The sequence below is a fragment of the Trichosurus vulpecula genome, chromosome 4, assembly GCF_011100635.1.
Source record: "Trichosurus vulpecula isolate mTriVul1 chromosome 4, mTriVul1.pri, whole genome shotgun sequence".
Lineage (NCBI taxonomy): Eukaryota > Metazoa > Chordata > Mammalia > Diprotodontia > Phalangeridae > Trichosurus > Trichosurus vulpecula.
Window position 1 is genome coordinate 166770327 of NC_050576.1, and position 15081 is coordinate 166785407.

General features: G+C 38.8%; 1 protein-coding gene across 2 annotated transcripts in view; it reads right to left on the reverse strand.

Annotated features, from left to right (window-relative positions):
• USP32 (ubiquitin specific peptidase 32) overlaps positions 1 to 15081 on the reverse strand; it is a 257843-nt gene that overhangs the window by 188268 nt on the left and 54494 nt on the right. For both annotated transcript variants that reach the window (XM_036754084.1, XM_036754083.1), the window contains exon 2: positions 6533 to 6660. In XM_036754084.1, coding sequence (XP_036609979.1) covers positions 6533 to 6660 — 128 coding nt within the window. The remainder of the gene's footprint in view (positions 1 to 6532; positions 6661 to 15081) is intronic.

Below are 15081 nucleotides of genomic sequence, written 5' to 3' on the forward strand. Positions count from 1 at the left end.
TGATGCCCTGAAGGCTTTTTATGGGTCAAAGTCCTTTGATGCGAACTATTCAACACAACTGAAGCCACATCAATCAGTGACAAGAACATGACCCTGGAGAGATGGGCTAAACACTTCCAGTGTTCTCAACACACTGTCATCAACCAATGCTGAACCCACTGATTGTAAAGTTTACCTCAGGTTGAAGTCAATCCCTCTCTAGCCAAACTTCTAACTGGAGAAGAGGTTTCGAATACCATTCAGCTCCTCTCGTGTGGCAAAATGGTGGTGCTGATTCTATTCCAACTGAGATTTGCAAGGCAGGGGGTCCACTGCTCATACAAAATCTGACTAAAATTTTCCAGGTTAAATTGAAGGAGGAGGTTATCCCCCAGGAGTTCAAGGATGTTCACTGTCCATCTCTATACAGGAAAAGGAAAGAGGTTGTCCTGCAACAATCACGGTAGGGTCTCTTAGTCATTGCTGGCAAGATTCTTGCGAGAGTGCTCCTTAATAGGCTGATCCTTTAGCTGGAAAATGGTCGTCTAGTCGAGAGCCGGTGTAGCTTCAGAAAGGGCTGACAAATGGTCAATAATGGTATTTGTTGCCTGACAACACCAGGAGAATGCCATGAGCAGAAAAGAGGTGTGCAGACAATGTCTGTCGATGTGACCAAGGCCTTTGATGCCGTCAGTCACGAGGGCTTGGAGAAGATCGTGACAAAATTTGGTTGCCCAGAGAAGCTCATCCTTATTGTACACCAAATCCACCACAGCATGCTTATATGGGTTCTGGATAATGGACAATGTTCTTGCGCTTTCACTATGTGCTTGCTCCCATGCTTTTAAGCTACAAGCCAAGACGGAAATAGAGGAAGAGTTGGTGTGTGACCTTTTGTTCACAGATGATTATGCACTCAATGAAGCCTCTGAGGCTGAGGTGCAACAGAGTATAGATTGATTGTCTGCCACTTGTGATAATTCTGGCCTAACAATTTACAAGAAAAGAAGTTCTCCACCACCCATCCATACATGGAAATATCAGTTACAGCAAACGGAGAAATTTTGAATGCTATGGATAAGTTCACTCACCTTGAAAGTATACTTTCCAGAGATGTACAAATAGATGATAAGGTTGATGAATGTAACACACTGTTGGTGGAATTGTAAACTGATCCAACCATTCTAGAGGGCAATTTGGAACTATCCCCAAAGGGCTTATCAAACTATGCATATCCTTTGACACAACAATACTACTGCTAGGTCCATACCCCAAAGAGATCAAAGAACAGAAGGACCAATGTGTAAAAAAATACTTATAGCAGCTCTTTTGGTAGTAATTAAAAATCGAAAATTGAGGGGATGCCCATCAATTGGGGAATAGCTGAACAAGTTGTAATATATGATTATAATGGAATACTATTGTGTTATAAGAAATGATGAGAGGGACAGTTTCAGAGGAACCTGGATGCGTGAAATGATGCTACGTGAAGTAAACGGAATCAGGAGAATGTTATGCATAGCAACAGCAAAAATGTACAATGAAGAACTGTGAATGACTTAGCTACTCTCAGCAATCTGATAGCTAATAAGTTGGTGCTTCAGTTGTTTTAATGTGCATTTCTCTAATCTATAGTGATTGAGAACATTTTTTTTCCTGTGACTATTAATAGCTTTGATTTTATTCTTCTGAAAACTGCTTGTGCATATCTTTGGCCATTTATCAACTGGGGAATACCTCTTATTTTTATAAATTTGGCTCAATTCCCTACATATTTGAGAAATGAGGCCTTTATCAGAGAAACTTACTGTAAATTTTTTCCCAGTTTCCTGCTTTCTTTCTAATTTTTGCTGCATTTGATTTTGTTTGTGCAATAACTTTAATTTTATGTAATCAAAATTATCTGTTTTGCTTCCTGTGATCCTTTCTGTCTTTTGCTTGGTCACAAAATTCTCTTAGCCACAGATCTGAAAGCTAAATTTTTCCATGCTCTCCTAATTTGTTTATGGTATTACCTTTTATATCTAAATCACATACCCATTTTGAATTTATCTTGGTATACAGTGTGATATGCTGGTCTATACTTAGTTTCTGCAATACTGCTTTCCAGTTTTCCCAGGAATTTCGGTCAAATAGTGAATTCTTGCCCCAATTCTTGCCCCCTTGCAACACCCCTACTAGGTCTGTATTCCAAAGAGATCATAAAAAAGGGAAAAGGACCTACATGTGCAAATATATAGTTGTCTTGTGCAGGAAAAAGCAAGGAGGCCAATGTCACTGGATCACATGGAAAGGAGAAAGGTTTATGAAGACTGGAAAGGTAAAAAGTGGCCAAGATATGAAGGGCTTTAAAAGCCAAAGGATTTTACATTTGAACCTTGGATCTTTGGGTTTATTAAACACTAGATTACTACAGTCATTCATTATTGTATATTGTGTGTACTAAATCTATTACACTAACCAGCAACTCTATTTCTTAGTCAATAAAAGATTTTTCTGATGATTATTTATTTGTAATATAGTTTGAAATCTTGCACTAAAAATAGCTTATTCTTAACATGAAAGTCTTCCTGGAATCTAGATCCCAGAAACCACTGAACCAGAGAGCCCTTCCCCTTCCTGGAGTGGTAGTATTTAGGAGTGGTAGGATTTATCGGACCCAGCTTCTGGGAGGTTGAACATCTGGCCCAGATACATTAATAATTTATCTGCTGATTAGCAGGTACAAACCTCTTGCCCTGAGGAGGGAAGCCATTTTGTCAGTTGGAAATAAGGACCACTTGGGTTAAATGCATCCTCCTACCGGCACAAGGACACACAGTTCAGCAGTAATGGCTTCCTTGTCCTTAAGTAGAGGGAAATACACTGTCCTGTAGCAAGCACACACAGCCACCCAAATGTCCAAAATTACACAAGACACACTCTCCAAAATCTGCTATTCTTGTTAACCTGTTAAGTTAGCATAAGATATCTCTAATGGTGCTGACATTCCCCATAAACAACTGTATGCAATGCAAGACGTCAGCAAAATTCCTCCACATGTCATGATTCTAGAGTGGAAAGCCAATTATTGTCCAGTCTTGTGCTCTCTGGGCCCCAGACCACTTGGACAAAACCATAGTCACTGCCTGGAAGTTAGTATAGATAAAAATCTTCTCTGCCCCATCCTTCAAGGCTCTCTCGCATGCCAGTCATGCAGTCTAAAGTTCAAATCATTGAAAAAATTTTCCGGGACCCCCACTGCCTCAGGTATCATGTTCAGAGTTAGTAGGAGATAAAGTCCAGTTGCATATACCTCTCATATAGTGAATAAAGCCATTAGTCAACTAAGTGAAATAGTGTTCCTCAGGAGCCAGGTTATTTAGGTGAAGGTCCACTGGACCAGAAGAGGAGGCAAGGTTACAGGGTAGGAACTGGAGGTCTCAATCTCTAGCATAGTCACCACCTATGTGGGAAAGGTACTAATATAGGAAGGACCTACACAAACATGACTTTTAAAGCACAATTTCAATTGAGCAACAGAAGCCTCTTGTGTTCTACTCAACTCGTTAAAGGGATCATCTTACATCATGCAACTCATAATAGGTAACTATGATCAAAGAGTTATTGTCCAATCCTTTGTCATCTGTTCAGTAGCAGCTAGTACCCAGGAAGAAGCAGGCTCCTCCTTTTCAAAGGAAATACAGTAAATGGCCTCTCTGGAGAACCTGGAGGTCCAGAAGCCTAAGTCACTTAATTCTGGCCACTTCTTGGTGCCTGCCAAAGGCTCGATTCAGGCAGACTTTATAGAAAGAAACATGCATTTTTCCAGGGTCATGCCCATCACCAAGTTCTTCCACTTCACCACCAGGTTTTGTCTGTATATTGTGTTCTCCCATTAGATTATAGAATCCTTGAAGGCAGGGGCTCCTTTTTCATATTTGTATTCCCTACGCTTAATACAGTAAGGTTTAAGAAGACTGGACATAGTAAGTGCTTAATAAATGATAGCAGTGCCACTTCCACAGGAACATTTAATAGAACTGAGGAATTTTTTTATTTTTTTATTTATTTTTTATTTTTTTATTTAGTTTTCAGCACTGATTTTCACAAGAGTTTGAATTACAAATTTTCTCCCCATTTCTACCCTCCCCCACACTCCAAGATGGTGTATATTCTGATTGCCCTGTTCCCCGAACTGAGGAATTTTCTAATGAAAATGACATAACGTAAGACAACTGCATTGGACACTGCAGCGACAGTGCTCAACTGAGGTCAGATAAAATGTAGGTATACAAGCACTGGCTAAAAACATGGCCCCTTGCACAATGTGACTGTGACAGAAAATTATTTTAACTGAAAAATATTAGTGAGGAAGTACATCCAATTTTTCAAACTATTGAAAGAATACTCAAGTGCTCTAAATCACTTTTGATTAGAGAAATGCAAATTAAAACAACTCTGAGGTACCACCTCACATCTATCAGATTGGCTAATATGACAAAAAAGGAAAATAATAAATGTTGGAGAAGGTGTGGGAAAATGGGGACACTAATGCACCGCTGGTGGAGTTGTGAACTGATCCAACCATTCTAGACAGCACTTTGGAACTATGCCTAAAGGGCAACCAAACTTTTCAGGCCCTTTGATCCAGCAATACCTCTACTAGGTCTGTATCCCAAAGAGATCATAAAAAAGGGAAAAGGATCTACATTTGCAAACATATTTATAGATGTCTTGTGCAAGAAAAAGCAAGGCCAATGTCACTGGATCACATGGAAAGGAATAAGGTTTATGAAGACCGCAAAGTAAAAAGGGGCCAAGATATGAAGGGCTTTAAAAGCCAAAGGATTTTACATTTGAACCTGGAAGCAACAGGGAGACGCTGGTGTTGATTGTGATGTGGTCAGACCTACACTTTAGGAAGATCAATTTCACAGCCGAGTGGAGGATGGACTGGACTAGAGATGAACTGGAGAGACTTGAGGAAGGAAGATCAATAAGAAAACTATTGCATTAGTCCAGGAATCAGGTCATGAGGATGTGTACTAGGGGAGTAGCAGTGTCAGAGAAGAGAAGATGGTATATACAAGAGATGTTATGAAGGTAGAACCTATAGGACCTTGCAACAAGTTATACATTAGGAAGAACTTGGGGGGAGGGGAGGGAGCCCATGTTGAGAGAGGATGAGGAATGAAGCATAAAACCTAGGTTGAGAGCCTGGGTGATTGGAAGTAGTGATACTAGCCACAGTAACAGGAAGGCTGGAGGTGGGGAGAGATAATGAATTCAGTTTGGGCCATATTGAATTTAAGTTGACTATGGGACATGCAATTCAAGATATCTAACTAGCAGTTAGAGATGTGAGTCTAGACCAGAAGTTCCCAAATTTATCTGGACTACCACCCCCTTTTCAAATAAAAAATTACTCAGCACCCCGCCCCAGAAATATACTTTCTTTAACCCTTTAACATTTTTTATTTGCATCATTTAAAAAAATATAATTTTTAAATGACATTTTAAATTTAATAATTTATTGTAAATTTGTAGTTTTTTTCTTCCATTGAAATTGTGATGACACAATAATGCATCATGTAACTGTATAGTACTGTGCTATAAACAAGTTATCACAGACACATATTCCTGCCTGTGCATGCTGGACTTTTCAACAATGCACAACACTCTTGCCTTCCAACACTTGCTTGTTAAGACCTGTCAGCGGACTTGACCACTGATTGGTTGTAACTTGCATTTTGTATGTTTATTTGGAAAATAATGTAATCCCTATGACTTTATAACTCTGTTACATAAGAGATAAAACATGTAGGAACAGTATTTCAAAATTTTCTTCTCTTCTTTCCTTCTGCTTCCACCACCCCCTTATTTTTGTTCAATGCCCCCCAATTGCACCCAAGACTACTATTCCCCCCAACATTGATCCACCACCCCGTAGGGATGTATAGGATGTATAGGCAAGCCACTATACATCTTCCTGCTGCTCTGCTGCCTTGGTTCCACCTCACAAGTTAAGGTTCAAGTCTGTATACCAAGTATACAAGTGTAAGTTGCTCAATAATTGATTTTTCTGTTTTATTAGGTTGTTTTTGACATTGATATAATACCATAATGTACAAAAGCATATGTAACAATATACTTTGTTTTCTTAAAAAAGCAATTATTTATACCAATAATTTCTAACTATTGGTGAGTACAATTTAAATGATGCTTTGCATTTTTATTTTACATTTAATTTTATAGAATTAACTGGATTTCTCCATACAGACCATGTACCTCAAGGAGAAGTTTATGTAAAGAAAAGAGGACAGCCATCTAACTGCTGCCAGGTTTATAATCAGTAGCTACTAAAGATCAGAGGCACAACAGAAGTAGAAAGGCTGGACTCTAAGGAGACAGTTGTACTTTAATATAATAAGAGATCTGTATAATCTTTATTGGAAAGGAAAAAATAAGGAACAACAAACTATGAGGGTGAATAAATGTGGGAAAAACTGGAAGACACTGAAAAATTCAGGGCAAAAAGCAATTTTCTCAATTTTCTCAAAAAGCAATTTACCTCTGCAACTTTTGGTGGAACTCCATCCCCAAGGACTTCCCTAATGAAGCACTGTTGGCCCATGTAACATGAGAGTCCACAAGTCCTCTTGAAGGCATCTTTCAGTCGCTTCAGCTCTACATCTGTGACTGTAATTTAGAAAGAAAAGACAGATATAAAAACAGGAGAGGAAAAAGCACACTCAAAATTTTTGAAACTTTTTCAACTCAGTTCCTAAGAAAACAAATCTATAAACAATAAAAAAAGAATTCTAGGACATATTTCCATTTTCTAGATAAGTAAGAGAAGTTAGGGCATAAATGTTAGTTAGAAAATCTTTTACTAATATATAATATATAAAATATATAGAATAACAAAATGTTCAGTATCACTTGTTTCAAACTATTCACTGTATTAAAGTGTTAATCTATTAGGACTATCAGAAAATAAGAGAACAAATTTTGGAAGAGACAACAAAGAATGTAGTATTACAACACATGATACAGATCAACAGATAATCTAAATATAATTTATACTTTGCATTATACATCTTATAGCAAAATTCAAGTAATACTCCTGAATTATTGTAATAGCTTCCTATCTGTTTACCTGCCCCATCTCTTCCCATCTAGCCAAATCCCTCCCACACACACTTCCTTCTTGATATACAGCACAAAAACCTTCCACATTTCACACGTCCTGTGTACTCCAGCCAAATAAACCTATTTGCCTTCTTACCCTTTCCCACCTACTTGATTGTTAATGTATCCATACATTTTCAATGTACTCCTCTCTCCTCCCCTCAACATATAGCTCTCAAAATCCTTTTGATCTTTCAAATTCTAGCTCTGGTGCTGCTTCTTCAATGAAGTCTTTCTTGGTCATCTCCTCCTCTTCCTCCTCTTCCTTTTCTTCCTCCTCTTCCTCCTGCACCACCAAACCACCACAAGACAGCAATCTTACCTTTAATTTAGCTAAGCCTTTCAGCCTATAGTGACCTTTAAAGTGTTAGGGGGAAAAAGTAACTCTCAGTGAAAGCTTCCTTGCCAAAAACCACTCTGATTAAGGTAAAGACTTTTAAAGCATATAAGCTCGTGAGAAGCACCGCGGAAGACCCTTTCCCCCAAGATGGCGCCGAAGGTGAAGAAGGAAGCCGTTGTCCCCCGCAAGACAGAGGCCAAGTCCAAGGCCTTGAAGGCCAAGAAGGCGGTGTTGAAAGGTGTCCACAGCCACAAAAAGAAGAAGATCCGAACATCCCCCATCTTTCGGCGACCCAAGACACTAAGACTTCGAAGGCAGCCCAAATACCCTCGGAGAAACAAGCTGGATCACTATGCCATCATTAAGTTCCCCTTGACCACTGAGTCTGCTATGAAGAAGACTGAGGACAACAACACCCTAGTCTTCACTGTGGACGTCAAAGCCAACAAGCATCAGATAAAGCAGGCGGTAAAGAAGCTGTATGACAGCAATGTGACCAAGGTCACTGATCCTGCCTGATGGAGAGAAGAAGGCCTATGTCCGACTTGCTCCAGATTATGATGCTTTAGATATTGCCAACAAAATTGGAATCATCTAAACTGTGTCCAGCTATCCCACTCCACCTACAATAAAAAGTTTTCCAGTATATTCACAAAAAAAAAAAAAAGACTTTTAAAGCACACTACTTAGTAAGATATTGGCCTCAGCAGGAATCAAGAAGTTATTTTGTTTAAATGCAACTAGCATAAGGATGAAAATCATCAAGTGGGGGGAAAAAATCTCCATATCAAATATCCCTAATCAGGGTGTGATAGTGAGTGAGTGAGTGTGTGTGTGTGTGTGTGTGTGTGTGTGTGTGTAAGACCAAAATCCAATCCGTAGTAGAAAAGTGGTATGGATATGAACCAACAGTTTTCAAAAGAACTGTTCCAAATACCAGTAACAAAAATGCTCATCAAAACAACTCTGAGTTGCAGCTTGGTGGTGCAGTGAGTAGAGTACTGGCCCTGGAGTCAGGAGGTTCAAATCTGGCCTCAGACACCTGACACACTTACTAGCTGTGTGACCTTGGGCAAGTCACTTAACCCCAATTGCCCTGCCTTCCCCACTCCAAAAAAAAAAAAAAAAACCCAACTCTGAGGTTTCAGCTCACACAGAAGAGCAAGTTGGTGAAGATGAAATAAGATGGAATAGTCAATGTTGAAGGGCATGTGAAAAGATAGACACACATGTATTGTTAATGGAATGGTGAACTGATCTAACTATTCTGAAAAGGAAGAGGTGGAGGTAAGGAGAGTGCATATTCCAGGAAAGAGAGAACAAACTGTAGAAAGCTTCAGTCAGAAAACGGAGGAAGAGAAAAGCCAGTTTGGCTGGATGATAAAAGTACGTGAAGGGAAGTATAATAACAGATATATATATATATATATATATATATAAAAAATAACAGATCATAGTAAATCCAGAATGTACATATCTCCAGAACAGGAATAGGTGTAGGTTTAAGGAATTCAAAGATGAAAAATCACAGCCCCTACCTCTAAATAACAGATATGCAAATACAAAGGATATATATACACATGTATACAAACAAGTGTGATAAAAAGTAACAGGGAGTAAGGGCAGAAAAGAATTCAAAATGTGGTTTACCTATATTCAAAGAGAGTCTTACATTGGGTGCAAAATTTAAAGAGCTCTAACAGCACCTGTAACCCTTCAGTTATTGTTAAAAAAAAAAAAAAACAAAGTTGAGCACATATAGAGGAGGAGTAATTAGTTAAAAGAGGAAACTACTAAATCCCAGGAGAGATTAACTACTTTCCCAATTCACCGTTCTCTCAATAAAGCAAATTCCCAGTAACCTTCCAGTAGACTATCACCAGTGCCTTACGGTTTAGGGTATCTATCTCTTTAAAATGAGGAGGAAAGAGGAAGAATACTTTGGAACACAGTAACTAGGCCTCTACTACCGATAAGGCACTATGTTAGGATACTGAGGATACAAAGATGAAAATCAACACAATTTCAGCCTTCAAAGAGTTTATAATCTAACAGGAGGGATATGCCATGTATAGCAATAAATGTCATGACAAAAAATGAGGATGGAGAGGCTGAGGGGAAGGTTACTTTTGGCTTCAAGGAAACTGGGGTAACTTCATGAAGAACCTTGAAGATAAAGATTTCAAAGGGCAGACATATTAAGGGAAAGAGTTTCCAGGCACTGGGGCAGAGATAAAACACTAGTATTAAAGGGGACTAAAGAAGGCTTCTCGCAGAAGGTGAAATTTTAGATGAAATTTGAAGGAAGCCAGAGAAGACAAGACACAAAGACCAAGAGAATCCCAGGCATTGAGGAAAGCCAGTTAAAATGCATGGGAGTGGGGAAATGGAATGTCTTATGCAAGAACAAGTAAGGAGATCAGACTCACTAGACATGACAGTATGGGGTAGACAGGTGAAGGGGAGTAAAGTGTAAGAAAGACTGGAGAGGTAAGAGTACCCCAGGATATTAAAGACTTTAAAAGCCAAACAGAGAATTTTTAATTTAACTTTGGAGGCAAGATGGAGCCACTGGAGTTGGCAGATTAGGATTATGACTTGAAAAAATCAGCAGCTTAGGAAGACCATTTTGATAGATGATCAGAGATGACTGGACTGTAGAGAGAATTAAGGAAGACCAGGCAGAAGGTTATTGCAATAGTCTAGGAAAGAGGTGAAGATGGCATGAAAAAGGGTGGTGGCACTGTCACAGGAGAGAAGGAAGGTGAATATAAGAGATATTACAAAGATAGAGTCAACAATACCTGACAAAAGACCGAATATGCAGAGTGAGACTGAGGAATTGAAGATGACACCCAAGTGGTAAGCCTGGGTGCCTGGAAGGATAGTAATTTCTTCCCAAGTAATAAGAAAGTAAGGAAGAAAGAAGGGCTTGGGAGGAAAAGATAATGAATTCAGTTTTGGACCTGTTGACTTTAAGATGTCTATGGGACAGATCTTGGCTATTGAAAACCTCACTATCTGACCAAAAAGAAAACTTTTGAGAAAATTGGAATGCAGGATGGCAGACACAGCAAATAAGCTCCAAATGGGTATGTGACTTAGACATAAAGAGTGGTATCAGAACCAAATTAAAGCACCAAGGAAGAAATCACCTGTCAGAACTACAGATAGGATAATAGTTTGTGACCAAACAAGATGTTAGAGAGGTTCACAGGAGATAAAGTAAACAATTTTGAGTACATAAATTTGAAAAGCAGGAAATTATGGAAAATCTTTGCAGCAATTTTCTCTGATAACAGTCTTAGTTCTAAGGGGTGTGTGTGTGTGTGTGTGTGTGTGTGTGTGTGTGTGTAATGGAGTCAAGCTCATTAAGAGTAAGAGTGATTCTCCAATTGATAAATGATCAAAGAATATAAATAGGCAATTTTCAGAAGAAGAAATCCAAGCTATCAATAGTTATATATTTGAAAAGCTGTAAATCACTAATATTTAGAGAAATGCAAATTTTAAAAAAAAACTCTGAGGTACTATTTCACACTCAATCAAAAAACATTTATTAAGTGCCTACTATGCGCCAGGTACTGAGCTACGTGCCTCACATCCAACAGGTTGGCAAAGTCGACAAAAAAGGAAAATGACAAATGCTGGAGAGACTGTTGGAAAACAGGTACTTTAATGCAGTGTTGGTAGAGCTGTGAACTGATACAGCCATTATGGAAAGTAATTTGAAACTGTGCCCAAAAAGCTATTAAACTATGCATACCCTTTTGCTCAACAACACCACTACTAGGTTGTTGTGGTGGTTGTTGCTGTTTGGTCGTTTCATTCATGTCTGACTCTTCAAAATCCCATTTGGGATTTTCTTGGCAAAGATACTACAGTGGTTTGACATTTCCTTATCCAGCTCATTTGACAGATGAGGAACTGAGGCAAACAGGATTTAAGTGCTTTGCCCAGAGTCACACAGCAAGTAAGTGTCTGAGGCCAGATTTGAATTCAAGAAGATAAGTCTTTCTGACTCCAGGCCCAGCACTCTGTCTTTAACACCACCTAGCTGCCCACTACTAGGTCCATACCCCAAAGAGATCAAAGAAAGAGAAGAAAGACCCATACTTACAAAAATATTATAGCAGCACTTTCTGAGTTGCCAAGAATTAGAAACTGACAGGATGTCCAACAACTACAGAATACCTGAACAAGTTATGTTAAAGTAACGTGATTAAAATACTATTGTGCTGTAAGAAATGATAAAGGGGTCATATGAAGAAATGCTCTAAATCACTGAGTAGAGAAATGCAAATCAAAACAACTCTGAGGTACCACATCACACCTATCAGATTGGCTAACATGACAAAACAGGAAAATGATAAATATCGAAGAAGATGTGGGAAAGTTGGAACACTAATTCATTGTGGGTGTAGCTGTGAGCTGATCCAACCATTCTGGAGAGCAATTTGGAACCATGCTCAAAGGGCAACCAAAATGTGCATACCCTTTGATCCAGCAATACCACTACTAGGTCTGTATCCCAAAGAGATCATAAAAAAAGGGGAAAGGACTTACATGTGCAAAAATATTTATAGCAGCTCTTTTCACGGTAGCAAAATATTGGAAACTGAGGCAATTCCCATCAATTGGGAAATGGCTGAATGACTTGTGGTATATGAATATAATGGAATACTACTGTGGAATAAGAAATGAGCAGGCAGATTTCAGAAAAACATGGAAAGAATTGTATGAACTAATGCAAAGTAGAATGAGTAGAACCAGGAAAACACTGTACACAGTTAACAGCAACACTGTGTGATGATCAACTATGAATGACTTAGCTGTCTCAGCAACACAATGGTCAAAGACAATTCCAAAAGACTCATGATGGAAAATGCTATCCACAACCACATAAAGAACCAATGGACTCTGGATGTAGATGGAAGCATACTTTTTTGACTTTTTTTTTCAGTGAAACATGAGATAGCAGAGAGGTAGAGGAATGAGGAGATGTATGAAATTTAAGGATGGATAAAGAGGGCTGGAAAAGCCACAATGGTAAGAGAGAAAGTGAACTGTTTAGGAAAGTTTTAAAGGATTGCTTTGCCAGAGTGAAGGCCTTGTTGAAATTATGTAACATAAATTTATAATGGACCAGTCAACATGGTTTCATGATTTTCTCCACTTTTAATTCAACTGCACAAGAATAGGGGCAAAGGGATCAAATTAGGCAAATGGAAAACAAATGAAGCCCTTGGCAGGGCAAAACTGGCACTAATATAAAGACACAAGGGATCTGAGAAGAAAACAGTCCAGAAGTGAACTTGTTCACCAATAGGTCAAGATGGGGAACATCCAGTCAGTGCAGAAATGATAGCCTGGGAAAGAACTGAGGGGTCATGGAATTGGAGGTAGCAATGAAGACATAGGGCAAGGCCTGGTGTTATGAGGTAGAGCTAGAGATGGAAAGATAAGACTGTGATTAGATATGGGAACTTATTCAAATAGTTCAAATAGTGAGTGCCACTAACTACCTTTTGTGCATCCGTTACTAAATAATTTAACTTCACTGGGGTCCCAAATTTCTTTATCTATAAAATGGGAAGAAAGGGAGATGGATTGAGTGAGGTCTAAAATATCTTCTAGCTTTGATTGTTTGTGTGGGTGGCTAAAGATAAAAGAGAAGAGCAAAATGGTAGTCTATATAGAATACATGTAAGGAAGGCATACATGTGCAACAGTACCAAATGTAACAGAAATGTAAATAATGAGGCCAGAGAAAGACCACTGGGTGACACAAATATGAGGTAATTTTAAGTATGAAGAAAGCAGTTTCAATTGTGTAATAGAGACAGAAGCCAGATCACAGGGAGATGAAGAATGAGAAGGTGCAAATAGGATCAATGTAGGCTGGGTAGAATTACAGATTTACAACTAACCAGAGAGGGCCTTGGGACAACTAGGTGGCACAACGGATAGAGTGCTGGGCCTGGAGTCAGGACGACTCATCTTCAAATCTGACCTCAGACACTTACTAGCTGTGTGACGTTAGGCAAGTCACTTAATCCTTTTGGCCTCAGTTTCCTCATCTTTGCTGGAGAAGGAAATGGCAAACCACTCCAGTATCTTTGCCAAGAAAACCCCTATTGAGTTCACAAAGAGTCAGACAAGACTGAAAGGACTTAACAACAATAGAAAGGACCTCAAAAATCATCTAATCCAATAAACTCATTTCTCAAATGAAGAAATTGAGGATCAGGAGATTACTTGCCTTACCCAAGGTCATAAAAGTATTAAAGCAGCAAAATGTAACAACAATGTTAGTAACAGCTGCTGTGGCTGTGTTAGATCAATAACACCAGCACACAGGAAGGCTGCTAGCACAATTCTTTGATCTGCTTTTCTAAGGAAAGCAACTTTAAGGGGTTTACGATCTCACTTTAATTAAACCTAAATATATCATTCACTTAGTTCAGGGGGAAAAGTCAGCACCCTGAACTTCAGAGAAAACACAAACAGAAATTAGAAGCAGAAATTATATAAACAGAGCGAATAACATGAATCAGCAGAAAAGACTTCTAACCATCTGCCCACAGCAATTACATACACACTTACCAGAGAGAGAAGTATCAACATCTGGGTTTTCAAAGGGGGGGAGGGTAGGTGGGAGGTTCCCATGGCTACCCAGAGTCTTGTCTGGCCAAGTCACAAGAACACTCTTCCAATGAATGAGCCCCCAAAGCAAAATGCTAACCCAAGAATATATATACACTTCTTCAAGGTCAGAGGGCATCACAACCATGTGACTCAAATTCACATGACTTAGGGTTTCTCGTGATTTAAGCAGGTCATCAAAGACTACTGATTCAATCAAAAACTCGATTGAAACAAAGGCAAGTCTCAATCAAAGGCACTTGATTACCTTAGTGCTGAGAAGAACTAGAACTCCAAAAGAAAAACGAGCAAAACAAAAAGTCCCACTTTGCTTGCCATTACACAAGACTAGTAATCAAAAGCAGGTCTTCTGATTCCATATGGAGCACTTTTTTCTACTGCATTATGACATGCAAATGCACAAAGGTAGCAGGTACATTGCTAATTTGGATAAAACAAGCAGTCCGGTTTGAACATAAGATGCACAGAAGAAAATCAGTGTAAAATAAGGGAGGCTGGAATGCAAAACATACAATGAATATCATTAAAAAGTCTCTAATAATTTCCACATGCTGAAAAAAATTTTAACTTGCAATAGCTTTTATTCTAATTCCAATTTTGATGTGCAGGAAAATGAAATATGAAAAGATGCTTATTTTGTATGCACAATTAAGATACTACCTAAAACTGAACATTTAGAGAGGGCACAGGGTGAGCTGAAGATGATGGGAAGATATCTAAAAGAAATAAAATCAAATTAAGGGATGAGAGAGGAATATATTGAGAGAGGGAGAAAGGGAGAGATAGAATGGGGTAAAATATCTCGCATAAAAGTGGCAAGAAAAAGCAGTTCTGAAGGAAGAGAAGAGAAGGCAGGTGAGGGGGAATGAGTGAATCTTGCTCTCATCAGATTTGACCTGAGAAGGGAATACCATACACACTCA